General features: G+C 50.0%; 1 protein-coding gene across 9 annotated transcripts in view; it reads left to right on the top strand.

The window, feature by feature from the left end:
- Positions 1 to 1279: 1279 nt before the first annotated feature.
- Positions 1280 to 27408, top strand: part of MYO1H (myosin IH) — a 29211-nt gene continuing 3082 nt past the window's right edge. The window contains exons 1-29 of one of the 9 annotated variants that reach the window (XR_007207342.1): positions 1870 to 2121; positions 10743 to 11196; positions 12206 to 12364; positions 12977 to 13092; positions 13413 to 13611; positions 14052 to 14132; positions 14557 to 14736; positions 15091 to 15189; positions 15785 to 15898; positions 16201 to 16272; positions 16958 to 17077; positions 17386 to 17453; positions 17800 to 17905; positions 18410 to 18490; positions 18792 to 18883; positions 20217 to 20311; positions 20512 to 20558; positions 20742 to 20822; positions 21462 to 21567; positions 21818 to 21935; positions 22189 to 22302; positions 22625 to 22701; positions 23204 to 23272; positions 23878 to 23962; positions 24486 to 24645; positions 25016 to 25099; positions 25555 to 25648; positions 26181 to 26236; positions 26730 to 26836. Coding sequence is in view for 8 of the 9 variants with exons in the window: in XM_048322373.1 (XP_048178330.1) it covers positions 10900 to 11196; positions 12206 to 12364; positions 12977 to 13092; positions 13413 to 13611; positions 14052 to 14132; positions 14557 to 14736; positions 15091 to 15189; positions 15785 to 15898; positions 16201 to 16272; positions 16958 to 17077; positions 17386 to 17453; positions 17800 to 17905; positions 18410 to 18490; positions 18792 to 18883; positions 20217 to 20311; positions 20512 to 20558; positions 20742 to 20822; positions 21462 to 21567; positions 21818 to 21935; positions 22189 to 22302; positions 22625 to 22701; positions 23204 to 23272; positions 23878 to 23962; positions 24486 to 24645; positions 25016 to 25099; positions 25555 to 25648; positions 26181 to 26236; positions 26701 to 26836 (3106 nt within the window). In the remaining variant the exon portion in view is untranslated. Of the gene's footprint in view, positions 1721 to 1869; positions 2128 to 10742; positions 11197 to 12205; positions 12365 to 12976; positions 13093 to 13412; positions 13612 to 14051; positions 14133 to 14556; positions 14737 to 15090; positions 15190 to 15784; positions 15899 to 16200; positions 16273 to 16957; positions 17078 to 17385; positions 17454 to 17799; positions 17906 to 18409; positions 18491 to 18791; positions 18884 to 20216; positions 20312 to 20511; positions 20559 to 20741; positions 20823 to 21461; positions 21568 to 21817; positions 21936 to 22188; positions 22303 to 22624; positions 22702 to 23203; positions 23273 to 23877; positions 23963 to 24485; positions 24646 to 25015; positions 25100 to 25554; positions 25649 to 26180; positions 26237 to 26700; positions 26837 to 27408 lie in introns of those variants that run through there. The other 8 variants (XM_048322373.1, XM_048322372.1, XM_048322371.1 and 5 more) reach the window with 8 other exon arrangements.

The raw sequence follows: 27408 nt of genomic DNA, 5'->3' as shown, positions 1-27408 counted from the left end.
CAACAATGCTGGGAAGCTGCTAAAATTGCCTCTGGGAGTTGGAATCGCATGAAAGATTCATGTGGAGTCTTAGCATCTGCTCCTCCTTTGTGGGATATCTGCACTGTTAATTTTTAAGCACGTCTTAGGCTGGGGAAGGGAGATCCTATAACCAAGGGAATATACATTATTAACCTTAAAGCTCCCAGCTCCTGGCAGCTCCTGCAGCCTCGGCCACTCTGGGTTCTGAAGGGGCAGCTGAGCACCCTCCACCTGCTCCGTGGTGGCATCAAACTGGGATGGCTCCGGCTCAATACACCCAAAGGATGCCCTCCCTAATTTGGGTAGTTTGTAATTAACACAGAACGCCCACACCAACTCATCAAAGATCCCTGGTGCAACTTAATCTCGAGGAAGATACAGTTTCTAGTTCTTATCTTGGAAAAGTGGCCACTAAGTGGATGCAGGTGCCATAGGCCCAAGTCCCCGGGCCCAGTAAATTATTAAAGGCACTCAATTCGGGTGAGGACATCGTCCCTGCCCGGCTGCCCAGAGTTCCGAGGGACCTCACCCAGGTTCAAAGCCCCTGGTGAATGGTTTCCCTGGAATAATTGGTAACAGCAGCCAGGATGGACGCCCAGGTAACTTAAATTATCGTGGCTGTAGTGGGAGATGCATTAACAGAGAGATTTATTCCATGGGGCATTTCCTGCAGGGGGTTGGAGCTGGAGGATTTTTGAGGTCCCTTCCAACCCAATCACTCTGGGATTTGAAGATTTCGATTATCTGTATTAGTATGTATTTGAGTGGTGCATTTCTGTAGGTTGAATGATGAGATAATGATCTGAAAATTATATTTTTTATAAAGCACACCACTGATGTAATTCAGTCACAAATATCAGGACTCATTTCCCAAACTTCCTGGTGCAGAAATATATATTGAGTTAATCCTGGACAATGTGAGGTAAGAGCGACTTTTCTCCTCGATTCCTGTGTGCTCCTAAATGCTGCCTTTCCTCCTCTCCTGGCTAATGGCATTTTTGGACTTCAACACAGAAATATCTTGGAAGCTGGGGCTGGGATGGCATCTCACTTGCATGGTAATGAAGCCTTGACAGAGGAGATGACAGATGGAACTCCAGGATCAATCCAGCTACTTTTTTTTTTTCTTTTTTTCCAACAAGATACTAAAATGGGAAGGTTTATAACGAATTCTAATTAAGGCACAGGTTTCTTGGTGTCTGCTGATGACTTTCTCTCATCACAGATTTTAGGAAAACTTCCAGGGAAAATTCTGCAGTACTGCACCACTAACAATGGTGCGGGCTGGTTTCCTGAACAGTCCAGTTTAGTTTTCCTAAATGCTCCTGAGGTTCTGGAGCTGGGCTCTTTGGACAGAGGTGTCACAGTCTTGGTGTGGTGCTCTGCAATCTCCATCAAGTCCCATCAAAAAACCTGGGCATGGCTTTTGCAAGACAGACATCCAGGTAACCTTGACATTCTCTGTCCGGAGCTGCCTCCTAAGGAACTGGATGAGGGTGAAATTCCTGTGGTCTCCTCGGCAAATATTCCACCTGCCGCAAAATAACTCGGGTAATCCTTGGTTTATTTATTGAGCATCGGTGTGTTGAGTCCTGCTCAGAGACAAGAGGCTCCCTGGGCATCTCCTGTCTTCCTCTTCCCGTGGAAAGCTGTGGTCAGTGCTGGGGAGGGACACGGAGCCCGTGCTCACCCCAGGAAGGTCAGTCCTGCAGCAGCGCCGGGGGCTCGGAGCGTGCTGGAAAAGCTTTCCTGGAGGGACTGGGCTGGAGAGAGGCAGCAGGGAGGGAGGCCCTGCAGCTGGGGGGGCTGGAGGGAAGGAAGGAGTGACTCTGAGGCACTGGGAGAGGAGCTGCAGCCAAGGCGGTCAGCTGGGAGCAGAGCCGGAGCCGGACTCCGCAGGGCAGATGGCAGAGCTGGATGCAGAGGCCAAGGAGAAAGAAGGAAATTATTCCCAGAGAGAAGGTGGCAGAGGCAGAGCGTGACAGGCTGAGGCAGAGCGAGAAACACAGTGACCGAAGGCGAGGGAGGATTTAATTTTTAATTAGCCACAATTAATTCCTTCCACATCTGAAGTCTGGTGAGAACACGGAGTGAAAGGAGGTAACGGTGGGTTTGCTTTCGTGGGTCCCCATCAGAGAGGGAGGCAAAGGGGTCTCTCAGGGAGCTGAAGTCCTGAGGGTTGAACTCGGAGCTGCTGGGGGTGTCTGGCTGTGGGACAATCCTGGTAAATCCCTGGAGTTTTCCTTTTTGCAGCACAGAAGGGATTTTTGCTCTGCATGTGGTGCATGCTCTGGCTGAGTCAGAGGTGGTGGATCCCTCTGTTCAATGATCCAAAATTCGGCAGGAGATTCGGTCCATCCATTGGGATAAGGACCTTGCCTCCGAGGCTTGGAGCTGATGGAGGAACGAGGGAATTTCTTTTCAATAATAATTCCTCCTCAGGAAGGCTTGGATTTGGAGGGGGCCTTTTTTCCCCCTCAGATGGGACTCCCTGCCTGGCTATTTACTGTATTGATGACATGAGGCAGAATTCCAGCAAACAGGATGAGCACATTCATTACTGGGATAATTACTGGGATAATTGTTCCTCTGTGGAGCTGGGACAGGGACAGAGCACTGGCTGCCTTCTCCTTTCTCCCCACTTCCCTGCTTTTCTCCCACATCCTCTCTTTGCTCCTCATCCAGCACCAGGGAAATTCTCTGTCTGATAATTTCCATTCCCTGTAAATAGTCCTCAGGGAGGAATTCTTCCAGGGAAGTCTCCTAAAGGTGACACATCCCTTTCCTCCAAAGCCCCACTGTGTTATTTTTAATATGTGAAACATTTCCATCCCAATCACTGCGGTTATTTCTACTCCCTCAAATAACATTTAGCTCTAAGTATAAAAAACCAGATAAATAATTCACAAAGCTCCTTGTATGAGACTCTTTAAAAGAAACTTGTTCATTTTAGGTATATTTTAAGTTTCAGGGCAAGGAATAGCAACACTTTCTGATTCAAACAGGCACCTAAATCCAATAAAATGTGGCTATTTTGACCCATTTTAACAGGTTTTCCCTGTTTCAGAGGATGACCTTTCCCTCTGTCAGCCGTCCAGAAGCTGTTTAGGAATCAGCTGAGTCCCCTCTGCCTCCACCTGCTCTACCCTGCCCATTCCCACGTGGAATGAGTACTTTGTGCTTCAGAAGGTGTGGGGGGAATTAATTTTCCCCCTTTCCTTCTTGGTTTGTCTGAGGCAGCCTTTTTGTAGCGATGTGGAGAAGTGGGGTAAGTCCAGAGCTCTTCCTAAGGTTTTATGCTAATGAGCGCTTTAAACTGGGAATTTCTGGATAATGGCAAGCTGGGATCTGACTGGGAGCAGTGGTTGTCTTCCTTCTCCAAGGAACAGAGGCAGAAGAGATTTTGGGGTGTTTTGGAGAGAATGGTGAGACCAAAGGAAGAGGGAAGGAGCTGACTTTCACCAACGTGGAAAAAAGGGAATTTCTTCTGATCAGTGGAGAAGGGGGCTGGCAAACACCAGAGCCTGGGAGCTTGTGACTGCCTGAGGAATCCTGATCCTTCCTTAACCCCAAACCCAGAGGAGCTGCCCTTAGGTCACCCTGATGGGTGTGTCCTGCTACCCTGGGAATGCTGGAGATCCCCCCCCCCGCCTTCTACGCTTGCTATGGAGTAAAACCAACCTGGATGCTCTCAGAGGGGCCACTGTGGCTCTTCATTTTCCTTCTCTGTCCCTGTGGCTGTAAGAAGCCAAGAGCAGAGCATTCCCTTTCCCTTCCCTTGGCTTCAGAGCCACAGGCAGTGATGGATGTTCCTCACAGATCCAACAGCCAGACCCTTCCCACTCTCAAAAATAGCTCTGGTGCACTGCAAGGTACCTTGAGGGGTAGGAAAGGGATGGTTTTGAAGAAAAGATAAATTATTTCCTTTACAGACACTGCTGTATTGAGACTCTTTGCTGGTTGAAGCTGCAGGTCTGGTCTGGTGCCTCTCCTTCTCCCAGGTGGGGAGCAGGGGCTCTCCTGTGAGTCCAGGTGACAGTTCCCAGAATGAAATGCTGATGTGGCCTCTGATAACGTCTCCGTGCCTGACTCCTGAATTGAAATGCTTGAATTGCTTTGTGTGTGAGGGGTCCAGGAAAGCTGGAAGATGTTTTCTGGAGGAGTTTGGAGGAGCTTTTTGCTGTTTATTCCCATCGTGGCTGCGTCTCCAGGCTCAGCTGAAATCCTGTCCTGCCAGTAAATCCTCAGCCAGGCCATGAGTCCGTGCAGCCTCTTCACTGCCCCTCCGGCTCCTCCCACCCAAAACTGCAGCCCTGGCACTGCTGTCCCCTCAACCCTGACAGAGCAGAGCCAGAGCAAGGCCTGTCCTAAATCATTGTGAGCTTTGGGTGACCTTGGCTGGAGCTCCTGAATCAGACCTCGTGTTGCAGCCTCTGCAAATCTCTGGTGTGTAGATGTTCTGGAAGCAGTCCCTGACTTTTGCAGGGCTCTTGTGGAGTGATAAAAACTGGATTTTCCTGTGGGAACTTGAGTGGTAATCTTGGTTTGGACTGGGATTTGTTGTCCTGGGTGTCACTTGTCTCGTCTGCTCTCAGTTCTGATGCTGACTCACACAGGCAGCTCCTTTCTGCTGGCTGGTGCCCAAAGGGTTTGGTCTTCGGGGGGTGTTGGAACACTCCTACGGGAGGTGTGATCCCAATCCTTGCTTTATCAGTGGCCTTCTTGCTGTGTCCATAAATGTGATTTTGGGGCCGTTTTCCTCTGGTTCTTGGTTCTGTCTTGAAGGCTTGTAAATACCCTGGAGGTGTGCTCACCTTGGAGTACATGAATTTACTGTGGTTTAATGCTCCTCTCCCTGTACCTTAGGGACTGTCAGATACTCCAGGACCATCCTTCTCTTTCCTAGAAATTGAATAAATCTGCCCTGCCGTATTCCCAGGATTTTTAAGTCTGAATTTTAGTTTTCCAGCTGGAAATCTTGTGCTCTGTCAGCTGGGAAATGCTCTGAAGCATATGGAGTTTACCAGCAATGGATGTTTTCTAATAAACCATCCTGTTCTGCAATTAATAAGGATTCGTTAAGGAGCTGCCTCTGGTCCAGCAGCATCAGTAAATCTAAGCTTGAAGAAAACTCTGAAATTTTTATCTAAAAGCCAACAACTGAGAGAATGAACGGTTCAGTGTCTGCGCTCTGACCTGACAGGATTTGAGCTGGGTTTTACATGGTCCTAAATCTCCCAAGGGTGGTGAAATTGCTGCTGCTTTCCTCGCTCATCCAGCATGCCTGGGGTGCAGGGATGAACACGGAGTTTTGGGCAGCACCTCTGTGTGTGTGAAACAAGCTGGGACAGCAAAAGGGTCCTTCCTCTGAGTTAAAAAGCTATAAAGAAGTGTTTTATGCTCTAAGTCAGGTGCCTGAATGCTTTGTAACCTGGGAGCACTGGCGCAAACTGGGAATTCTGGGGCGGGAAGCGTTTGCCTAACCTGGCCCAGGCTTGCTGGCACCAACCCAAAATCCGAGCTGCTCACATTAACCTGACAGGCCATTGTTTTATTCAAGCTGACGTGCTGAATGGGGCTCTTTTTGCCGATATTCTTTACCTGTCTCGTTGTGTTAAAGTGGGGAGCGCGGGGGGCAGGTGGGCCCAGGCCCTGGCCCCGCTCGCAGGCCTCGGAGCGCCCGGCGCGGCCGACGGGGACCCCGTGGCACAAGAAAGAGTTGCTAAGAACAAATCTCTATTGTTCCCCGTCATCTTTAAATGAGTGTCAAAGTAGGCAGGGGGGCTTTGACCGTTAACCGCACAATTTAGCCAGCCCCTTGTGTCCGGCAGCCCCCTCCGCCTTGGAGCTCCTGGGATGAGAAAAGGCGGCCTCAGCCCCTTCTAAATGGGCCAACTCTTCTCCTTTGTGTGCAGACTGCCCAGTGTGAAATCCGCAGTGACGTTAAATGTTTTCTAATGAATAATTACTGAAAGGAAATGGAGGAATATATGTGTCATGGATTGTAGCGCATTAAAATGTTTTCTTTTGGGCACAAAAATGTTGTCCTTCAGCAGCGCCGCGATTGTTTCAGGGAGCCTTTTGTGGGGGTTTGGATTCTCAATGGATTATCTGTGAGCGCTCGCTTTTCCAATAGGAATCAAAAGGGTCCTTTGGCAAACTAATGTTTTTCAAAATGGCAGCCATGAAGCCCATTTAGTATTTAAAGTTTGGGGTTTAAAGAAATGTTTGAACTCGGGAGATTTTCTCACTTTTTTTCTTTCTTTTGATTTATGAAAGTGAAGTGGTTCACCTCAACCTCTCCTCTATTGAGAAAGACAGACAGTCACCCTTTAACAAGTCTATAGCAGACCATGCCCTGGAGACAGACAAGAGGCCTTAAGAACTCTTGGCGTTTCCCTGGGCTGTTGATTAACCTTAAAACCCGCTTATTCTGTATTCTTTTGAAAAGAAATTAGGTTACAATGTGTAAATTTTTCCACAGTATAATTGTATTTATGAATTCTCCTGCCTCAAGGAGTGTGTACAGTAGTGCCAGACAGCCCAACTGCCTCCCCACGCACACAAAATATCCCTTTTCCATGGCTGCTGCATTTCCAAGCGTGGTCCATTTCCAGCATTCCAGTTCTGTTGGAAATCTGAAAGAGGTTTCCAGCGATCTGTGAAAAGTCTCAGCGAAAGATCTAAAAATCAGCTTGTTTTGTTGGCTTTGCTGTGATGGGACGAGCATAACTTGGTCCTGTGGCGGAATCTGCTCTGCTTTAATCCCTTTTTTATGGGATCTGAAAATCAGAACAAAGGAGATGAATTCTCAGGAGCCACACCAGGGTTTCCTCAGGAGGGGGAAAGTGTTCCCACTGCCCTGGGCTGGCTGCTCCTCCTGGGTGAGGATGTGTCACCCCAAGTCCTGCTGCCAAGATCTGACACTCTGAATTTCCTTCGGGAACAATGGGATGAGTCCTGACTGCTCCTGGAGCAGACACGGGGCATCCCTACGGAGCGCTGGAGTCCTGACCTCGAGGTCACTGCCGTAGGAAGATCCAGGATTGCCGGGATGTGTCCGTGCTCCCCCGCTGACCCTGCCAAGTGCCTCTGGCAGAACATCTTCCTTTTCCATTCTCCGTGGTCACGGCCCCTTGGGCCAATTCCTCCAGAGAGCCGAGGGTGGAGCAGAGCCCGAGGGGTTCCTTGTTGTGATCCCTGCAGTCCAGGACTCTTAATGAGCGAATTCCTGGAGCACACGAGGGGAGCAGGATGGGTCAGGGAGCTGCTGACTCTCGCAGTAAACGAGTATTTCCAAAACAGAGCTCCCACGTTCCTGAGGGAATGTGTGTTAACAGCGCTGCTCCGAGCTCAGCTGTGCTGGGCAAGCCTGACACTCTCTATTAAATCTCGTGTCTGTTTTTTATCTCTTTTGTACCACATGATTCCAGGGATGTTCACTTACTGCACCCTCCCGTGGCACCACTTTTATTTGCTTTTATCTCAGGGGTGTAACTCAAGAGAACAGGCTAAATAAAAAAGTTTGGTGTCACAGAAATTCCCATGATGGATGGAGCTGTGTCAGGGAGGGTCAGGTTGGAGATCAGGAAAAGGTTCTCCCCCAGAGGGTGCTGGGCACTGCCCAGGCTCCCCAGGGAATGGGCACAGCCCCGAGGCTGCCAGAGCTCCAGGAGCGTTGGGACAGCGCTGCCAGGGATGCCCAGGGTGGGATTGTTGGGGTGTCTGGGCAGGGCCAGGGGTTGGATGAGGATCCTGTGGGTCCCTTCCAGCTCAGGATATTCCATGATTTTGTGATGCCAGGTGGAGACAGAGCTGAACATACAGGCCCAACTGGGCTTTAGGACTCCTGTGCCCAGCCTTAGATAAGGCTTGAAGTTTTGAGGGGGTTGGGAAGGAGAAGTTTTTCGCAGAGATCAGAACACAAAGGTGCTCTGGGTGGGAAGAATTAACTTTCTTTTTTCTTTTCCAAACCCTGATGCTGTTGGGAAACAGAGGGGGTGTAAACAACCTGCCTGTTAAACAGGTGCTTTTCCCACTTCTCTGTGAAAATGTGCCTTACTGAGGGTTTTTTCATTTTAAGTTTTGAAAGGTTTTGTTCATCGTGAGTATTTGTTAGCTGAGGATAAGTCAGAAATGCCTTTGCCTGGCTCGTGCTCTGAGGCAGAAGGGAAGAGATCCAGTTCCTGAATGCTGCTGGAAGACCGAAATATCCTGTGGCACAGGAAGGGCTCTTCCATTTCTGGAGAACGTGATCCTGCCACGAGTCCCTTTAGGAGCTCGTCATCCAGTGAGGTGGGACTTGGCTGGGAAGCTCCTTGAATACAGAGCTCTGAATTCATGGAAGCATCACCTGGAGGATGGAGAGGTCGCTTGCTCGTGGATTACTGATTTCCCAAATGGATGGGGTTTATCCTGCTGGAAACCGGGGAAATCTCTGTTGTTGTTGCCTTTGGCAGCTGGGCAGAGGCAGGAAGAGCTGGGAATGGGTGTCCAGCAGGAAAATCATTTCCGAGGGGAGAAAACTGCCTGTTGAAAATGAAAAAAAGAAGGAAAATCCACGGAAACTGCGACTTAAACTGGGTTTTGCAGTGACCTCTAGTGGGAACCAAGCCGGGAGCTGTGGGAAGGGGTTGAGGAGCCCGGCCAGGAGCGATGGGATGTATTTTGTGCCCGGATTTGCCCAAATTGCCCATCAGGAAGGTCAGAGCCCATCGGTTCATCCCCAGAGCCAGCCGTGGGTGTTTTGGTGAGAGGCAGAACCTCCTCGAGCTGCTGCCGGCAGCCCCCGGGGCTCGGGTGCTGACAGGTCTTGGATAATTCATTAAAGCAGGAGGATGGCGCATCCCTGCCCAAGGAGGGAGCAGCAAAGAGCCCAACACATGATCCAGGGTGCCCGTGGGCCTCAATTCCAGCCCCTGGAATTCTCTGTGGAAGCAGCACGGGCTGGACAAGGAGGTGAGGGGAGGGTGCAGGTAAAGCAGGACTCAGGTGTGACATAAAACCACCTCGGAACTTGCAGGGCGGTGGAAGGGAAATCCGGCAGCTCCGGGATGGTGTGGGAGTGTGGAGGATCCTTGAGGAGATTTTCTGCTGGTGTGGGTGGAATTGGTGGCCCAAATAAACCCGGGTCTGCTGGGTTTGCACCTTTTGGTGCAGTTTCCTGCGTGGGTGGGGAGCTACGAGGCTTTCAAAGGTCCACGGGGTGAGCTCGTGCCCACCTGAGGCTCTCACCTGCACGGTTTGGGCTTTTCCAGAGCTTCCAAAATATCTGTGGCCTCATAAGTAATTCTCCTTCTCCCTGTACCTTCATCTCTTCTGTTCTGTGACATTAAACCAAAGAAACATCAATGGAGCATCAACTGAGAAATGAACTTTTGATCCTCTGGTGAAGAGGAGTAATCATTTTGCAAAGTTTCATTCTTCCTAATTTATAAGGTCGTTTTCTTGCCAGATCTTGCTTCAAACTTGTACAAACTTTGTCAAAGAAATTGGCCTGTTCTGTCTGACCCTTTCTCAGGAGCTGCAGAGCTCAGGAATTTGTGCTGTGATCCCACAGGGCTCCTTGCAGTTTCCCTGTTGACAGACAAATCCCTGTGGGAAAAGCAAAACCCTTCATTGTAGTGAGGGAGAGGTTTTCTGATAGAGCTCGTGTGTTTAGGCAAGAAAGAAATCTCCTGACTCCTGAGTGATGAGGAAAGGAAAATAATCCTTTACAAGAGCAGTGTCTTGCTGGGATCACGCGCCCTGATGAGTCCTGGGGCATCTCTTATTCAGAGAAGCACAAAACTTGCAGTGAACTTCCAGAAATGGGTGGGGACAGGGCAGTAAAGGGGGCTGGGATCGTAAAATTATCAGCACCAGCAAAATACTGAGAAAATCTGGGCACGAAATTGCTCAGAAAAGAGTTCAGGAGTTTTGTCTGGTGGCATTTACCTATTAACATACACGGGAAAGAAGTGGGTTAAGGAAACCTGAGCAGCTGGATGCCCAGGGGGAGTCAGGCTGATCCTTTCCTGCTTCCCAGCTGGGAGAGAAGGGAAAAGTGTCTTGTCCTGAGAGCTCTGTCAGAAGCAAAATCCTATCATTATTATTATTATTATTATTATTATTATTCTCTTTTCTCTCTCCCCCTTCCATGTTCCTCCCTGCTGTGGCAGTGGGGTCTGTCCAGGTGTTGGTTTGAGAAGCAAAAATCATCCTTTATTCTTTATTTTGTCTTCCAAACCGATGGAGCCTGAGCTAAGGACAGGCACAGCAAATGGATAAGAGCGGTCACGTGCAGAGGAGGGGGAAAAAAGGATAGTAATATTAAAAGAAAAAGTGTAGGGAACTTTCTGACAGAAAAGTGGTCACAGTCAGGTCATGCCCCAGCTAAGGAAAAATGAGGAATTCTGTGTCCTGCCAGCCCTGAGGCTGGGGACAGTCAGCAAAGCAAAAATGTAATTCCTTGTGGGTGAAGTGAGTGCAGGGCTGATTTATTTCTTTTTTATTTAAAGAACTGCTTTCAGGGGATCTTTCTCTCTGGAGTGTTGTGGTCATGTTGCTGCTGAACATAAATCTCAAAACTCAGCTCACTCTCAAAGAGACAAACGTAAAGAGCAGGCTGGACTAAAATGAGAATAACATTAAAATTCCTGTTTAAGAGCTGATTTTTCTGAGCTTGCCTCGGTCACAAAGGAGATTGTATGGCTGGGTCCTTTGCTCTTCATTTTATGCAGCTCTGCTCCCAAATCCACCGAGCCCCAGTGTCCACCAGTGCCTGCAGGCTCATCCCAAAAACCTCCCTCCAGAGTCAGGCTTTGCCAGAGCTCAGCAGGAACGTTCTACTTTGTGCCTATTTCCAGTTTGCGAAGCTTCTGCTTTAGAAAAATCAAAATGAAGTTAAGAAAGGGGGCAGAACCTGACGTGGCCCTGCACAAACTGCGCATCGCCGTCCCGTTAGTGCTCGTTGAAAATCTTACACACAACCACAACGTCCCCTTGAGCAGTGGAGCAGCAAAATGGGACAAGCCAATGTCCCCAAGGGCAGCAGGAGAACAGCAAAGGTGCTGGGCTGGTGATCACAGCCTGGAGCCTCCAGAGCTGCTCTGGCTGCTCGGCCACGTTTGCTCCCCTAATTATCCAAGCTTGGAACCCTCCAAGGGAGCTCACTCCAAGGGAATTTACTCCAAGGTAAGCTGCTCCAACTGTACTGAATTCATTTCTCTGGTTTATGCCTTAGGGTAGGAATTTGTCTCCGAACTGGGTGATCCTGGTGTCTGTAAGATCGAGCCAAAGGGAAACCCCGAAAAGCCAACTTTAGCACAATATTACCATAGAATGTGTGTGATGTAGACAAATCCGTGTGGAATATGCAGGCAAAAAATGGTTTTCTATTTGCTAGCATGAAATTAGCAGCTTGGTTTAATGAAATAAAAAGCACAGGGGATTCTTATAGCCTGGGAATCGAGCTTGGCACTCAGCAGTGAGAATTTCCCAGATGAAGTCAATTTCCACCATGAAGAAACAGAAGTGGAGGGTGCAAGAGGATTCTGTTTTGTCAGGGACACCCTTTTTCGCATCTCGCAGCCTCTGGAGAAGGATGGGGGATGCTGGGCAGGGTTTAACCATCCCCAAGTCGCTCTCTGATCAGTCTTATCAGCAGTGGCCATGGCTCTCGCTGGCGTGTGGGGACATCTGCTGCCAGCCCTGAAAGCTGACTTGGAGCTGCTGCTGGGAAGCGCTGGGAATAACATTCTTGTGCAGAGTGGTGCTGTGGGATGAATCTTTCTTGCCTCCAAGTCAAGCCCCTTGCAGCCTTTCCCAGGGATTCTCCATTTTCATGCTCAGATCTGTATAAAGGGGAAAAACAAAGGATTTGTCTGGTGCCTTCCACTCTTTATTCCAACTTTGTGCTTGCAAAAGTTCTGTCTAAACTGAGTTATTGAGTGTCCAGGTCCCAGCTTCATCTCCAAGGCTGGATTTGTCTCAGCTCTTCTGGAAACCAGGATCTTCCTCCCTGCTCACAGCAGCGAGTCTGGGACGTCAGGACTGTGAAGAGCTTGGATGGTGTGGAATTGCCATCCTTGGACAAGCTGCAATAATGATCTCCTGGCATTACCTGTGCAAGGCTGATTTGTCCCTGGGGAAGGGCCCTCTCTGCCCCCTCCTCACTCTGTACCCCACAACCTTTGTGTTGTAGAAGGAAGACGTGGACGAGAACGGCGACGCCAACATGGAAGGGGCTCTGATAGCCCGGGACAAGGTCGGGGTGCAGGATTTTGTCCTTCTGGATTCCCACACCAGCGAGGCTGCTTTCCTCAACAACCTTCGGAAGCGCTACCAGGAGAACCTCATCTATGTAAGTGCTGCTGCTGCCGGGGTTTTGTGGCTGCTGGAATGTCCCTGAGGAGGCCTCGCTGGCCAGGGCCAGGAGGAAGAGCTGAGTATCCTGTGTATCTAACAACAAGGTGTTGGTAGTACCCAGCAGAGCGATCACCCAGGAGGAATTTATCTAATTTAGCTAATTAAAATAATAATTAAATAAGTCTCAGCTTGCTCGAGGCTGCCTTGCAAAGGATGGGCAGTAAATAGGAAGGGAATGGGAAAGGGAACACTGTGACTGAATGAAGGCAGGACAAGGTTTGCCTGGGAAGGGCTGAGGATTTTATTGTGTGTTGTGTTAACTTCAGTAGGAAAAGGGTCCTGGAAAGCACCAAGTGATCCCAAATTCTTGCATTTCAATTGTCGGGCTCTGAGCTTGCTCTCATGGTTCAGCTTTACTCATAACCAGGAGGATTTTGGAAGAAGTTTGGTATTGGTTTGGGAGGAGTTTTGGTCACTTGCTTTGGTTCTCTCATAAGCTCTATGCCATCTTTGTCATTTGTTTGTGGATAATGTCCTGAAGTCCTTGGCTCCTCCTTTGGGATTTTGGGGTGGAGCAGGTGTCCCAGCAGACTCTCTCTCCCTGCAGACCTACATTGGTTCTCTCCTCGTGTCTGTGAACCCCTACCAGGAGCTGGACATTTACACAGTGACTCAGATGCAGCTTTATCGGGGCGTGAACTTCTTCGAGCTGCCCCCACACCTGTGAGTGTTCCCATGGGATCTCCGTGGGTATTGCTGATTTGGGATTTCCCTCTAAGGCTGTCCTGCCACCACAGGGGGTGTCTGCAGTCACTAGGCCTGGATTTTACTGTCAGGCTTTGAGTCAGGCTCAAGTTTTGAGCCCAGCTTTCCCAGTGGTTGTCCCTGGGAAATGAGGTGCTCTCTAAGATCCTTTCCAATCCATTCCAGGACACTTGTAAAGTCAAGCCAGGAGTAAAATCCCCTGGAAACTTTCCTATTCCTCCTCCTGTGCCATTCCTAATGGATGTTTCTCCTCCGAATTCCTCCTGTGCCCATCCCAGCTATGCCATAGCTGACAATGCCTACAGGGTGATGTGCAATGAATACAACAACCACTTCATCCTCATCTCTGGGGAGAGTGGGGCTGGCAAGACAGAGGCATCCAAGAAGATCCTGCAGTACTATGCAGTGACCTGTCCCACCACGGAGCAGCTGCAGACTGTCCGGGACCGGCTGCTGCTCTCCAACCCTGTCCTCGAGGTGAGAAACTGAAGGAAGGCCCAAAATGCAGAGGTTGTTGGGCGTCACTGCTCGAGGATTCCCTGCAAATCTGCAGTCCTGGGCAGGAATGGCCAATATTGGTGCAGCCTCTGAAAGAATATTTGGGATTTAATATCATTTAATATTTGAAAATTTAAATTTGGGGGCTCGATTTGAGGATGGCTGAAAGAAATACAAGAAAATGCAAGAAAACTGCACCGTGCAGCAGTTCCTTGGGGCCTCATAGGTTAGATAAGAAAAAGCAATAATTGGTTTAGCTGAATTCCACTTTAAAGCTATGGAAATGCATTAGTTTGTATTTCTTTAATCCCAGTAAATTCAGTGGGATTCAGCTGAAGCAGCAAATCTTGGCTACTGCAACTGGGTGCAAGGCTCTCAGTGAGGTGAGAAGTGATTTTTCCCTCTCTGTTCATCCCCAGGCTTTTGGGAACGCGAAAACCCTGCGCAACGACAACTCCAGCAGGTTTGGGAAGTACATGGACATCCAGTTTGATTTTAAGGTGAGAACAGACCCAGTGGAGCGCTGGGAAAAGGAGCTGAGTCTGAGAAACCTCCTGGACACCAAGCAGGCAGCCCAGGATTTATTAATTCTTACATTGCACATTTCTGACCCTGTTTTTACAGACCTTGCATTTTGCAGGTGAGGTCACTGGTTATCCATCCTGGAAGCTTCCAGCACTGCTGGCAGTCCTGGCAGTGCTCCATGGAAAGCTGATTGAGAGTTTTAAAGCTCAAGTTACTTTTACAGGACAGCAAATCCTTGTACTGTTGCTTTGCTGGACACTCTTAAACGAAAGGTGGCAGATAAATGGCAGCAGAATTGGGTTTTTCCTGAGCCCGTTCCTCATTCCTGGGAGTAAAGAAGCAGCAGCCACCGGGATTGTTGGTGTTTTTGGTGTTGATCTGCCTGCTTTGCTCTGCCAGGGAGCTCCAGTGGGAGGGCACATCCTCAGCTACCTGATAGAGAAATCCCGAGTTGTCCACCAAAACCATGGAGAGAGGAATTTCCATATTTTCTACCAGCTGCTGGAGGGTGGAGACAAGGATCTGCTCTGCTGGCTCGGGCTGGAGCGCAACCCCCAGAAGTACACGTACCTCATCCAGGTCAGTGGGAGCTGGAACGGCTCCGTGCCTCCCATCAGGAATTTGGGATGGAAAATGCAGCTTGGGCAGAAGATATTCTTACCCTAAAAACAAAGGATGGCTGGAAGATCAAGCTCTGCACAACTTCAGCCAGTTTATGGTGACGCTCTCCACACTCCGGGCTTTGATTTGTTTGAGGTTTCCGGTATAAATGGAAAGATTTGATCAAAGGAGCCACATTCAGGATTAATAGCTGTGAAAAACTTGCTGAGGGAACTGGAAATGAAAGCAGTGTGCCCAGAAGTATCTGTGTCTGCTGCTAATAAAGTTCATTACCAATTAATTGTATTAATTCATCTTTCTTTTACTGCCTAGGGTCGATGTGCCAAAGTGTTTTCTATCAATGACAAGAATGACTGGAAAATAGTCCGGAAAGCTTTTTCCATCATTGACTTCACTGAAAAAGATATCGAGGTACTGCTTGTTCAAAGGGACTGAACAAATTTCAGAGAGGAGGGCTCTGCTCTTTGCCTGAGGTGATGGAAGCAGCCATGCCTGCGAGAGGGGCTAAGGGTGGAACACACTTAGGGTGGTCAGGACCTGAAGGGGCCGACAAGAAACGTGGAGAGGGACTTGGACAAGGGGCAGGACAAAGGGGAATGGCTTCCCACTGCCAGAGAGTAGGTTTGGATTAGATATTGGGAAGAAATTGGGTCCCTGGCATGGGTTGCCCAGAGACACTGTGGCTGCCTCATCCCTGGAAGTGTCCAAGGCTGGGCTGGACAGGGCTTGGAGCAGCCTGGGCTGGTGGAAGGTGTCCCTGCCCTGGCAGGAGGTGGAACAGGATGATCTCCAAGTTCCTTTCTACCCCAAACCATTCTGGGATTCCATGATGCTGTGGGATTGAGGGAGTGGGTGGCGAAGAGCACGATGCTGGTGGTGGTACCGGGTTCTCTGATTCACCTCCTTCAGCCCGGCCAAAATTCTGTTAATTAATGATAGGAAAGATCAGCACCACCCCACAGGGCTGTGGGAATCCATTTTCTAATGGAATATCTCCCATTATCAGCATCTCTTTGGAATCGTTGCCAGTGTCCTGCACCTCGGGAACATCCAGTTTGAGGAGGACAGCAATGGCCACGCCATCATCCGTGATGGGACACAGATCAAGTGGATTTCCAAGGTGCCTTTGCCCAGATGGGCTCAGAATTCCCTGTGCTGGGAGGAAAACCTTATCCTCGCTGTGATTTTCTTATAGGGACAAAACAGTTATTCCCAAAAGCACCGGGATAACTCAAAAAATACCCAGCTCTTGTTGTAAACCTTCTTGAGCCTTCTCCCTGAAATCTCCTTATTTCCTCTTGCTCTGAGATGAGGGTGATTGGGAAGGGGGCTGGGGGTTGTGCCCTGCTGATCCCACAGTGCTGCTTATTTAAACAGGGACCTGTGGCTGTGCTCTGAGTGCAGATGTTTCTCTCCTTGCAGCTCCTGGGTGCTCACCTGTCCATCCTGCAGGAAGCTCTCACCCACAGGAAGATCGAAGCCAGATCCGAGGAGGTACCGGGGGGTTCTGTGTAGTCCCAGATTAATCTGGGAAACCCCAAGGTGGGGGGTGGATGAGGAGCCAGTTCTCAGTGTAAACCAGATCCCTCTGGCTGTGCCTCTCCTCCTCCGCATCCCCTTCTTCCAGCCTGAGACATGAAACTAAAATATATTGGAATTTGATTCCTGAACAAGGCAGGAACTGTTAAAAAGCTGGATCAGGGACTTGTATTTGAGCCAAACGATTTCCCCTTGCCCAGTCCACAGTGCTTCCTGGGAAACTGGGCTGCACAAACAGAAGAAAACACTGGGAAAATTTGCTCTTTGGACATTTTGTGTTTTCATTTTAATAATATAAAACTGAAATGCTATCAGAGTATTTTCCCCACTTCATCTAAATGAATACCCACCAAAATGCAGTTCCCCAAACCTACTGGCAGGTGGGGATACACCAGAGTGAAGGAACACTGATGGAAAACGAAGCTGTGGGTAGAATCAAGGAATTCCGGAGTCTTTTGTGTTGGAAAGGACCTTAAAGATGATCCTATTCCAACCCCTTGCAGGAATAGCTGCAGTCCAGGGGTGCTGTGGTGTAGGACAATGTGGCTGCTTCTCCAAGCCACAGACGTGACCTGGCTGTGCAGAAGTTTGCTCTGATGCCCTGTGGTGTTTATCCTCTCTGGGATATCTTTATTTCCAGGTGCTCAGCCCTCTGAACGTGGATCTGGCATTCTACGCCCGGGATGCTGTAGCAAAGGCAATTTATGGAAGGACTTTCACTTGGCTCGTCAACAAAATCAATGGCTCTCTTGCCAACAAGGTTGGTTTCTTGTCTGGGGTCCTCTGAGACACTGAATGCTCCTAAAATGCTGAGCAGTTTCTCCAGAGAGAGGCCCCACAGCCCTCATCACCAAATATGTGGCATGTTGGATAATTGCTGCTGGGACATCCCCCAGCCCTGAGCTGGGAAACCTTCAGTTACTCTCTGTTAAAGAGTTTCAGCAGTTCATTACCTGCTTTAAAGTGGCTTCTCCACTGCCATTTCTCTCAAAGAGAAAGTTTGAAATTCGGGTGAAAGCAGCCACCTGCAGGGAAGGAGCAGTGGCAGAGCAGGGGTGTCTTTGACAGGACTCGACTCAGAAAACAGTTATTGGCCTGCTGGATATTTATGGCTTTGAAGTGCTGGACACAAACAGGTACGGGCTGTTCCTGGGATTTGGGGTGACCTGGGGGCACGGGAGGTCCTGCATGAATTTTTGAGGCTGCCCTCAGCCCAGCAGGGCAAGGTACAGGGGACTAAAACCTGGGTGCAGGAGTTTGCTGGAGCCCAGGAAAAGCTTTAGCTTGGGCTGCAGGTCTGGTTTGGGCTGTGGTGCAGCAGTGTGGGAGCAAGGGGTGGGTTTGGTCTGTGTGGGAATGGGGGTTTGATCCGTGTAAAAATGGGGAGTTTGGTCCCTGTGGGAATGGGGTTTGGTCTCTGTGGAAGAAGCAAAGCTGCCCCTGGAACACACCAAACATGCTGCTGATTTAACCTCCCTGAAGCTTTGAGCAGTTCTGCATTAATTACTGCAACGAGAAGCTGCAGCAGCTGCTGATTGAGATGACCCTGAAAGCAGAGCAGGAGGAATACGAACTGGAAGGGATTGAGGTAAATTCTGTTTCCCCCTCCCTTTTCCCTTCGAGCTGCCATTACACTGAATGCTTTTGATCAACAACGTGAAAGTCATCCTGCTTTTTTAGTTTGTTATTGCTCCCATGGGAAGCGTAGGATTTGCCAGGGGTCTCTTTCTGTAACCCTTTTGAAGTGCAATTTAGCCCAGACTTAATTGACATCATTTAAGGAAGAGGTAGGACCTTCCCCAAACCTCAGTGACAGTGTCCCTGGAGAATGAGGGACTCCAGCAGTGTAAAATATGGGAAGATGGAGAGCATTAGTGTAGAGAACAAGAGGATGGTGTGGGCTGCTGGAAGCAGAACTCTGGGGTGGGAGCATGGATCACTGTGCTGTCACCTTTTCCCTCAGTTGATCCTAATTCCCAACACTCATTTCAGTGGGATCTGAGGCTGGATCTGATTTCAGTTCCAAAGAACTTAAAAAATTGCAAAGAAAAGGTTTTTATCTAAAACTGGTCTTCCTTTTTCCCGCTTCCAGTGGGAACCAATCCCGTATTTTAACAATAAAATCATCTGTGACTTGGTTGAACAGAAGCACAAAGGAATAATCTCCATCCTGGTAAGAACAGAGTTTGTGCTAAATTAAAATGCGGGCCTGTGCCTTGCTCTAATGGTCCTTAATCACATTTTACCCTCTAATTATGGGATGGGTCTGTGTTATCCAGAACGTAAACACAGATTCCTGTAACAAGCACCCAGAGGATGAGGCAGAGGATCCGCTTTTGGGGGGAGTTAAAGGTGGGGGATGTTCTGCTTCCCCTGCAACGGGGCTGTGGGTTTGTGGGTCAGAGTTGTACTAAATGTTATCCAAGAGGGAATATGAGCTCAGAGCAGCTCTGATCCAGTGCCTGCTGTTCCAGGATGAGGAATGTTTACGGCCTGGGGAAGCGACTGATTTGAGCTTCTTGGAAAAGCTGGAAGAGAAAGTAGGAGATCATGCCCACTTCGTGACGTATGCATTTACCCTCTGTATCTTCCCATCCCATATCCAGGGCTGGGCAGGGAACAGCCTCTGCCTTGTCCCAGAGGGAATCAAACAGCCCATCCAGATGTTGGAAAACTCTACTGGTGGAACCTGGGTACTGGGAGGTGTGAGCGGGGCCGTCTCTTCACTGGTGTGATGCTGAGCTTTGAGTCTGTCATCCCACGCCAGAATTAGGGACTCCTGGGATTTGGACCAGGGTTTTAGCCCATGAAGGCTAAATGGCTTTGGCCACAGCTGGCTTTGGCCCCCATGGACTCCAGGGAAAGCTGAAGATGTTGTGACAAGGAGCCAAATGCCTGAGGCTGAGGGGGGATATGTAAATATTTACACCCATCTTGTTCTGTGTGAGCTTGGAGTACAAAGAGGAGAGAAAATGCTCCTCTCCCCCAGCTGAGTGACATTTTGGTTCATACTCCATTTGGAGGGGTTTTGGATCCCATTTTGGTGGCAGCTGAGCACGTTGGCGCCGGGCTGTGCTGGCACTTCCCTTCAGAAGCTGCTGAAGGGCTGTGACAAGTCATCAATTGAGAGTCACAGTGCTGAGCTGTCACTGTTCCTGCAGCTCTGAACTCCACCACAGCCAAGTGGAAAATTTGTAGCCAACTTCCTTGTCACCACAATGTGCCTTAATGCTGTTCTGCCTGATTAAAAGCTTTAAATAGAAGTGCTGGAGCTCCTTCCACGGGATCTGCTCTTGGAAGGAGCTTTGATACACGAATGTGCTGTTGTGACACTCGGCTCTGCTGTTTGTGACTGCTTACAAAGCTGAAACTTCAACTGTGAAGTTGCTCTTTTTTTCTTGTTTGGTTTTTTTCCCATTCCCCCCCCCCCCCCCCAGGAATCCTTGCTTTCCGAAATATTCCTGCTATTCTCGAACATTTGGATTCCTCCTTTGTATTTGGGTTCTTGCTCTAGGGCAAAGTATCTGAAATCCTTGCCCCCCAGGTTTGCTTTGGGGTCGAGGCAGCTGGTGGTTTTTCCCCCACGTAAGCAGTAAAAATGTATTGAAATGGATGTTGTGGGAAGAACTCTTGGTATTTGTGGAATGGGCGATCACTGCTAAATGGCAGTGAGTGGATCCCAGGTATCCTGAGGAGTTTGTGGGAGCTGCCTCCCCATTCTCTGCTGCCGGCAGGGAGAGATGATGGTTTGATCACGGGCCAGAACTCCCCAGCCAGAGCCACATCAATAGCACCAAACCCCCCATTTCCAGCTGTCCCCCAGCTGTGCCTCTCCCCAAGCTGAGGGAATCTCTTTGCTGCTCTTTCTCCTGGTGTTTTGTTGGATTCTCCCCCGGCAGGCGCAAGCTGGCTGATCAGAAAACGCGGAAATCCATCGACTGGGTGGATTTCCGCCTCCTCCACTACGCGGGAGAGGTCACCTACTGTGCTGTGGGTGAGTGAGAAACGGCCAGCCTGGAGCTCCTGAGCTCCTGTGGGTGATGATGACCTGATGGGAAGAGGAATTACAAAACACCTGCCCTCTGCAGGCACTGACCTGGAAGTCTTAAATGTGGCTGCAGTGAGAATTTTGAGGATGTGAATGTTCCGATTTTCTTTTTTATTTTCTTTTCATTTAATTTTTTTCCCCCCCAGGATTTCTGGAGAAGAATAATGATCTACTGTACAGAAACCTGAAGGAGGTAGGCACAAAAATGCTATCTTGGAGCACAAGATTTACTTACTCTCTGCAGCAAATAAAAACATCATTTTTTTCTTTAGCACTGATCTTTAGGCACCTCTGTGCGTGTTCTCAGGGCTGTGCTGCTCCCAGGAGGAATAGAAGGGCTGCTCAGTAGGGCAACTTTTATCTCCTCCTGTTTCAGGTGCTGTGCAACTCCAAGAACAGCATCATGAGGGATTGTTTCCTCCTGTCAGAACTGGACAACAGGAGGAGACCAGAGACTGTGAGTTCTGTCTTTAGTCTTAACTCTGAGTTATCAGCTCAGCTCCCCAGGTCTTGGTTTAACCACTGATCCCTTCCTCAGTCCTGATGGCCACAAACTAAAACAACAACAAGTTCCACCTCCACCTGAGGAAGAGCTTTCCATGGAGGGTGGCAGAGCCCTGGGACAGCTGCCATGGGAGGGCCTGGAGTCATTCCAAACCCACCTGGACACGTTCCTGTGTCACCTGCCTTGGGAGGGGTTTGGACTGGGTGATCTCCAGAGGGTCCTTCCCACCCCAGCTATTGTGGGATTCTGGGATTCCTGCACTTGGTGGATGTTTTTACTGCCATCCACCCCGAGAGCTCCCTGGCAGCGGAACAGTGGTGCTGCTGAGCCAGCAGCCAGCAAAGTGACATCCCATGACACATCCCCCAAGGAGCAGGGAGCGCTGAAGGGCTGTCTGCTGTGTCCAGCTGCATGGCCAGGGCTCAAACGCTGCAGCTCAGCACTGTCCCAACTGACCACGCTCCAAAAACTCCAGGCTACCAATGCACCATCAGCTTTTGCTTCCAGGTTTCAGCTGGATGCAGGGAGTGGATTTCAATTCCTGCAGGGAAGAGTTCCAAAGCTCAGGAAGTTTTTTTGATGCTGTCTTAGGTTGCAACTCAGTTCAAAAACAGTCTGACGAGTCTGATTGAAATCCTGATGTCCAAGGAGCCCTCGTACATCCGCTGCATCAAACCCAATGAGAACAAGGAGCCTGGTAAGGCTGGGGCTGAAGACTCTGTCAGTCCAAGGAATGGACAGAGGGATTTGTTTGGAGCAGAGTGCAGCGTGTACAGGTTGTGTGTTTGTGTTTATATTTAAAAATAAACAGCTTGGTTAAGCTGGCGGCAAATTCATCCCCGTGGGTAATCGGGGATTTGATTCCTTCCCTATTTCCCCCAATGCATGGACACGTGGGTGAGCCTCCCCAGGCAGAACTGACCAGTGAAGGTGTGCTCTTGCTCCAGGGAAGTTTGATGATTTCCTGATCCGACACCAGGTGAAGTACCTGGGGCTGATGGAGCACCTGAGGGTGAGACGGGCCGGCTTCGCGTACCGGCGCAAGTACGAGCTCTTCCTGCAAAGGTGAGGGAGCTGCTTCCCCTCTGCCCAGCAAATCCTGCCCTCCTGAGGGCTCCAGAGCAAGCAAAACTCGAGTCCCAGCAGTGGGAGTTGTCAGCAGATGCTCTTCTGCTTCAGAAGTACCCTTTGCATGTTGTGTCTTGCCTGCATCATTTTGATCTGCGTTGGCATCTTCTGCCTTGAGTAAAGCAGAAGGAATTTGAGTGAGTTCCTCAAACTTTATATAATTTGTGTTGTTGTCCTGCTGATCTTCCAGGTACAAAAGTCTCTGTCCAGCTACCTGGCCACACTGGCATGGGCCAGCAGCAGAGGGTGTGGAGAGGCTCATCAAACACATTGGTTACAAGCCTGAGGAATACAAATTAGGAAGGTAAATTCCTTGCTCTGGCTACTCTGCTGCTCAGTGTTTGCTGTCCTGGATACTCTGTCCTGTCTGTGGCAGGAGCAAGGAGAGATATAAAACCCCAAATACACAAATTTCCTCATTATTTTTACCTGTTTCCATGGGAGCTTGAATCCAGCCTTGTTTTTTCCATCTCTGGGCTAGGGTTCCAGCTTCTCCTGCTTGCCTGGGCAGCCCAATGCAGCTTGGGCTTGGGTGGCATTACAGCTGTTGGGGGGGCTCTGAGCCTGCTCAGGGCAGCTGGAAGGATGGCTCACCATGGATAACCTGCTCCTGGTCTCTTTTTCAGAACCAAAATATTCATCCGTTTCCCAAAGACCCTGTTTGCCACGGAAGATGCCTTTGAGTACAGAAAGCACCTGCTGAGTAAGGCTCCTGTTCCCTTGGTCTGGGACAGAGGAGCCTGGGGATCCTTGTTCCTGGCTCTGGCTTGGATGGGGCTTGAAGCAACCTGGGATGGTGGAAGGTGTCCCACCCCATGGCAGGGGGTGGAACGGGATGGGCTTTAAGGTCTCTCCCAACCCTGGTCTGCACAGCTCTGCAGAATCCATGGAAAACTCAGTAAAGTTGCTCCAGGCTGGGGAGAAATCCCCGCTTGAGCCCTGGATAGGTGGCTCCTTTAGAGCTCCTCGGTCCTATAACTGCCTGTCCAGGCCCAGATGCACCAAGTGCCTTTCCCTTGGGATTGGGATCTCTCCTGTCTCATCCTAGTCTGTACCTGCTTGAAAAACACAACTGAAGGGCACGGTACCTACAGGGTCCTGTTGGTGTTGTGGTCCCTCTGTTCTCTGTGCCATGGAGCGCAGGAACTCAGCTCCCCAATACCCTGACCCTGCAGGTGCCAGTGATATCTCTGCCTTCTTTCCAGTTTCAAGACTCCAGGCCAAATATAAAGGATTCCTCGGGAAAAGAGCGTACCAGAAGAAGAGGAAAGCAGGTACGGGCTCTGGAATGGGGGATTCTCTTAGGGCTGGGCTTTCCACAGGAGCTGGGGCCTTGGGAGGTCCCGAATCCACGGTGCTGTGGGCAGAGGAGGTGGCAGCTGCACCCCAGAGCATTTGCAGAGGTTCCTTTAGCTCTGTTTGGATCCTCACACCACGAGCTGCTCTTGGCCTCAGCTGTGGGAGCAGCTCTGAGGAGCAGCAGCAGCTTCCGTCACTCGCGAGGGGACATTCCGGGGTACCTGGGGGCTGAAGGGACATTCTGGGGTACCTGGGGGCTGAAGGGACATTCTGGGGTACCTGGGGGTTGATCATCAGCTGCTGTGGGAGAAACCCCTCTTATCACAGCAGGCTGACATAAAGTGCAGGCTCCAAGCAGCTTTTTGGGCTGTGGGCAGGGACAGCAGGAGGCTGAGCAGGGACAAGGCCTGGCCTTGGTGCTGAGCCCCACAGCGCAGGTGGAGCTGGATCCACCACGGAGAAGAGAACCTTCCAAACGTGCTGTTCCCACCAGCTGATTTTTAGAGCTGCAAAAGAACCAGTTTTAACTTCTGCTGGGTCAGTGTGAAGGCCAAGGCCCACGACTGATTCCCTCTTGCAGCAATCAAGCTGGAGGCCTTTTGGAGAGGAGCCCTGGCACGGAGAGCTGCCAAGAAGAGGACGTGGGCGGTGCAGACCATCAGGAAGTAACTGTCCCGACCGTATTTCCCAACCACGGAATCCTGGAATGGGTTGGGTGGGAAGGGAACTTAAAGCCCATCCAGTGCCACCCCCTGCCACGGGCAGGGACACCTTCCACTCTCCCAGGCTGCTCCAAACCCCATCCAAGCTGGCCTTGGACACTTCCAGGGATGGGGCTGCCACAGCTTCTCTGGATAACCTCTGCCAGCGCCTCAGCACCCTCACAGGGAAGAATTTCTTCCTAATTTATCTTATGCCCCTCCACTCCTTCATCCTCCCTCTCCACTCCCCTAAACTCAGCTGCTGAAGTAGAGCTGATTCCTTCCGAATTCCAAAGCACCATGGTTTGGCCAGCAGAACTTGGCAAAAACTGTTAATATTTAGAATATTCTAAAGCTTGAGATTTCCATGGCTGACCCTCAGTGCACCTGAGCTTACACCAGTGATCCTTAGCCTGTTGTGTGTCATCCTCCCCTCCCCTCCCCTCATTTCCATGGATTTCTGGAGGTCATGGGATATTTTCTGTAGGTTCATAAACGGCTTCATCAATCGGAAGAAACCCCTTTGCCCAGAGAACAGGGACTTTGTGAGGCTCTCACAGTACTACTACCTGATGAAACTCCGAGACCACCTCCCAAAAAATGTCTTGGATGAGAGCTGGCTCCAGCCTCCCTCCATCCTGGAAGAGGTGAGAGTTTCTGGAGGCTTTGGGAGAGGTGGAGGCGGCTCTTGTTTGGTGGCCATGTGTGTGCACATTGCAGGTGGGAGGAAATGATCTGCTGCTGCTTCATCCTCTGTTCAGAGCCTTTGGAAAAGCCCCAGATCTGCAGTGTTTGGGTGGGAATGGGAGGAATGGCACAGTGGTTGGTGTTTCCAAGAGAAATGAGGAAGTTCCGTGTTGGTTTAAGCAATAGAAAGGGAAAATGCACTGACAGAAAAGTGAACTCATGAACCCTAATAAAGATAAAAATAATCCCACGGTGCTTTAGGCTCATGGCACAGACAGAGCTGTTTGAACAACTTCCCTACTTTATTTTTTCCTGGGTTCTTTCTTGCAGACATCTGAGATGCTCCGGAAAATCTGCAGGAGGAACCTGGTGAGGAAATACTGCCGAGGGCTCACTGCCGAGAGGAAAGTGCAGGTAACAACCCCTGGAATGCAAATGTGGGAGTTCAAACAGTGATCACTGCTCCCTGAGGATCCTCTGGAACACAGGCAGCACCTTCTGATCCTGCTGCTCCAATCAGTCCCTCAGGGATGAGAGCAAAAACTCCTGGAGCCAGGGATTTCCTCCGGTGTCCCTCATAATGGACAGAGCAGACACGTGGGGCTTAATTCATGGCATGCAAACTGCTCTCCATGTAATTGGAAAAGACCTATAAATAACAAAAAAAATGGGTAGGATTTTCCCTGCTGCCCCTTCGTGTGGTATAACACAGGAATAACCCAAAGCTGCCGGCAGGAGCGCAGCACAATTCCAAGATTCCATGAGTTGGGTGGGCAGAAGGATGCTGTGGAGTAGCAGTGTTTGCATTGTCCCTGCTGGTGTTCCCAGTGGAGGAATTCCAGTGTAAAGGCCTTTCCTTCTCCCATCAGCTGCAGCAGAAGGTGGTGACCAGCGCTGTTTTCAGCGGGAAGAAGGAGGGATACCTGGAGAGCCTCGGCCAGCCCTTCCTGGAGACCCGCCTGAGTGAGTTCAGCAAACCCCTGGAGGCCTCAGCCATGTGCTCCTGGCTCAGGAAAGTCCTGCTTGACCAAACAGACCCTTTTCCAAGAGAAATTCCCTCCTGGCAGAGGCAGCATCACCTGCCTTTGGAGTTCCTCCCTCTGTCACATCGAGGACGTGAATGCAGTGATGGATCTGCCTGATTGTTCCCACACTGGGGATACTGGGATCCCTCTGGGACAGAGAGCCATGGTCCTAAGCAGAATTCCCTGGGGGCTGGCATGAATCAGGGTTTGAACCAACAGCAGACTCGAGAACAGGCAGAAACTCCCGGTGTGAATTTACTTGTCAGGCAGGAAAAGGCACCAAAATGGGGTTGGGAGCAGCTGGAGGTGACCACCCTCGGTTTGGAAGGGAGCATTCCAAGGGGAAAAGGCCAACTGGGATGAAGACAGCTAAAGCAGCTCCCTGGTGTCCTCTGGGGGGTGGGGAGTGTCTGTCTGGGGCTGTGGCTCTGTCACCCACACCCAGTTTCTCTTTCTGGTTTGCTCCTCAGAGGAGAATGACCTAAACCCCAAAGTGCTGCAGCTCATCCGTGGGGAGAACATCAAGGTAAAGGAAGGACAGAACTCTTGGAATTACCTTCACAGAGTCCTGGAGCTGGCTGCTCACACAGGAACTGATGAAGAGCAGTGGAGCCACCATTTCCTTGCTTTTAAATTGGAGACAGGTTTCAAAATATACCTAATTAGAAGTTATTTAAGGTTCCTTTTAATGAAAGCTTAAAGAACATTCCTAACCCTGCCCAGGGCAGGAGCAGAGCTGGAGTGTCCATGCACTTCCCATGGTCATGCCATGGAGGGCACAGGGGCTCCATCATTCCCAGAACAGGATTCTCCCTCCTGAATTTCCCAGGGTAAGGGATGCAGACCCCTGTGAGCTCACAGCTGCTGTGAGCTGGGACCTGCAGCTCCACAGGCAGAGCTGCTCCTCGCTGCTGCCAGTCTGGAAAATCCAAACCCCCGGAGCAGGAGCTTGCAGGAGTGGAAATGCTGATTCCAACTCGTTGTTTTCAGTATGTGACCCCCGTGATAAAATATGACAGGAACGGCTTCAAGGCGCGGGAGCGGCTCCTGGTGCTGACCGAGAGCTCGGCCTACGTGGTGGAGATGGCCAAGATCAAGCAGAAAATCGAGTATTCCACGCTGAAAGGTATCAGTGGGAGTCATTGTCTGAGGCTGGGTGGGACTAGGAGCAACCTGGGCTAGTGGAAGGTGTCCCTGCCCATGGCAGGGGGTGGAATGGGATGGTCCTTAACATTCCTTCCAACCCAAACCATTCCATGATGGTTCTGTGAGTTGTTGTGGGGCTTCCTGTCCTGCCAGGCATCCTTTAGGAATCCTTTAGAATCCTTTCAAGCATTGTCTTAAAAGATATTTGAACGATCTATCCCTCTTTTCCTGGGGGCTGGACAAAGCCTTGAAGGATGATTTTATGAGTAAGAGTTCCTTGAAGTGTTCAAGTGCAGGAGGACATCACTTTCTGCTGACATAGAGGGGACAAAAAATAACCCAAAACTTTCCTACGCTGGTTTGTGGGTATTTTTTAATCCTGGCACTGTTGGAAGTACAGTTCAGGAGTAGAATGGATCCTTCTCCCTCTTCTGGAAAGGTTTGGAGCAAACAGCTCCTGCAGGGCTTTAAATCACCCCTGTTGGAATTGGGCTATGGACAATGGGTGACATAAAGGGACCTTCAGAAGGTATTTGAAAACTCAGATTAATT

Source organism: Corvus hawaiiensis, chromosome 18 (assembly GCF_020740725.1).
Source record: "Corvus hawaiiensis isolate bCorHaw1 chromosome 18, bCorHaw1.pri.cur, whole genome shotgun sequence".
In the NCBI taxonomy this organism is placed as follows: domain Eukaryota; kingdom Metazoa; phylum Chordata; class Aves; order Passeriformes; family Corvidae; genus Corvus; species Corvus hawaiiensis.
The sequence above is the reverse complement of the archived record's forward strand: the minus strand, read 5'-3'. Positions and strand labels throughout refer to the sequence as shown.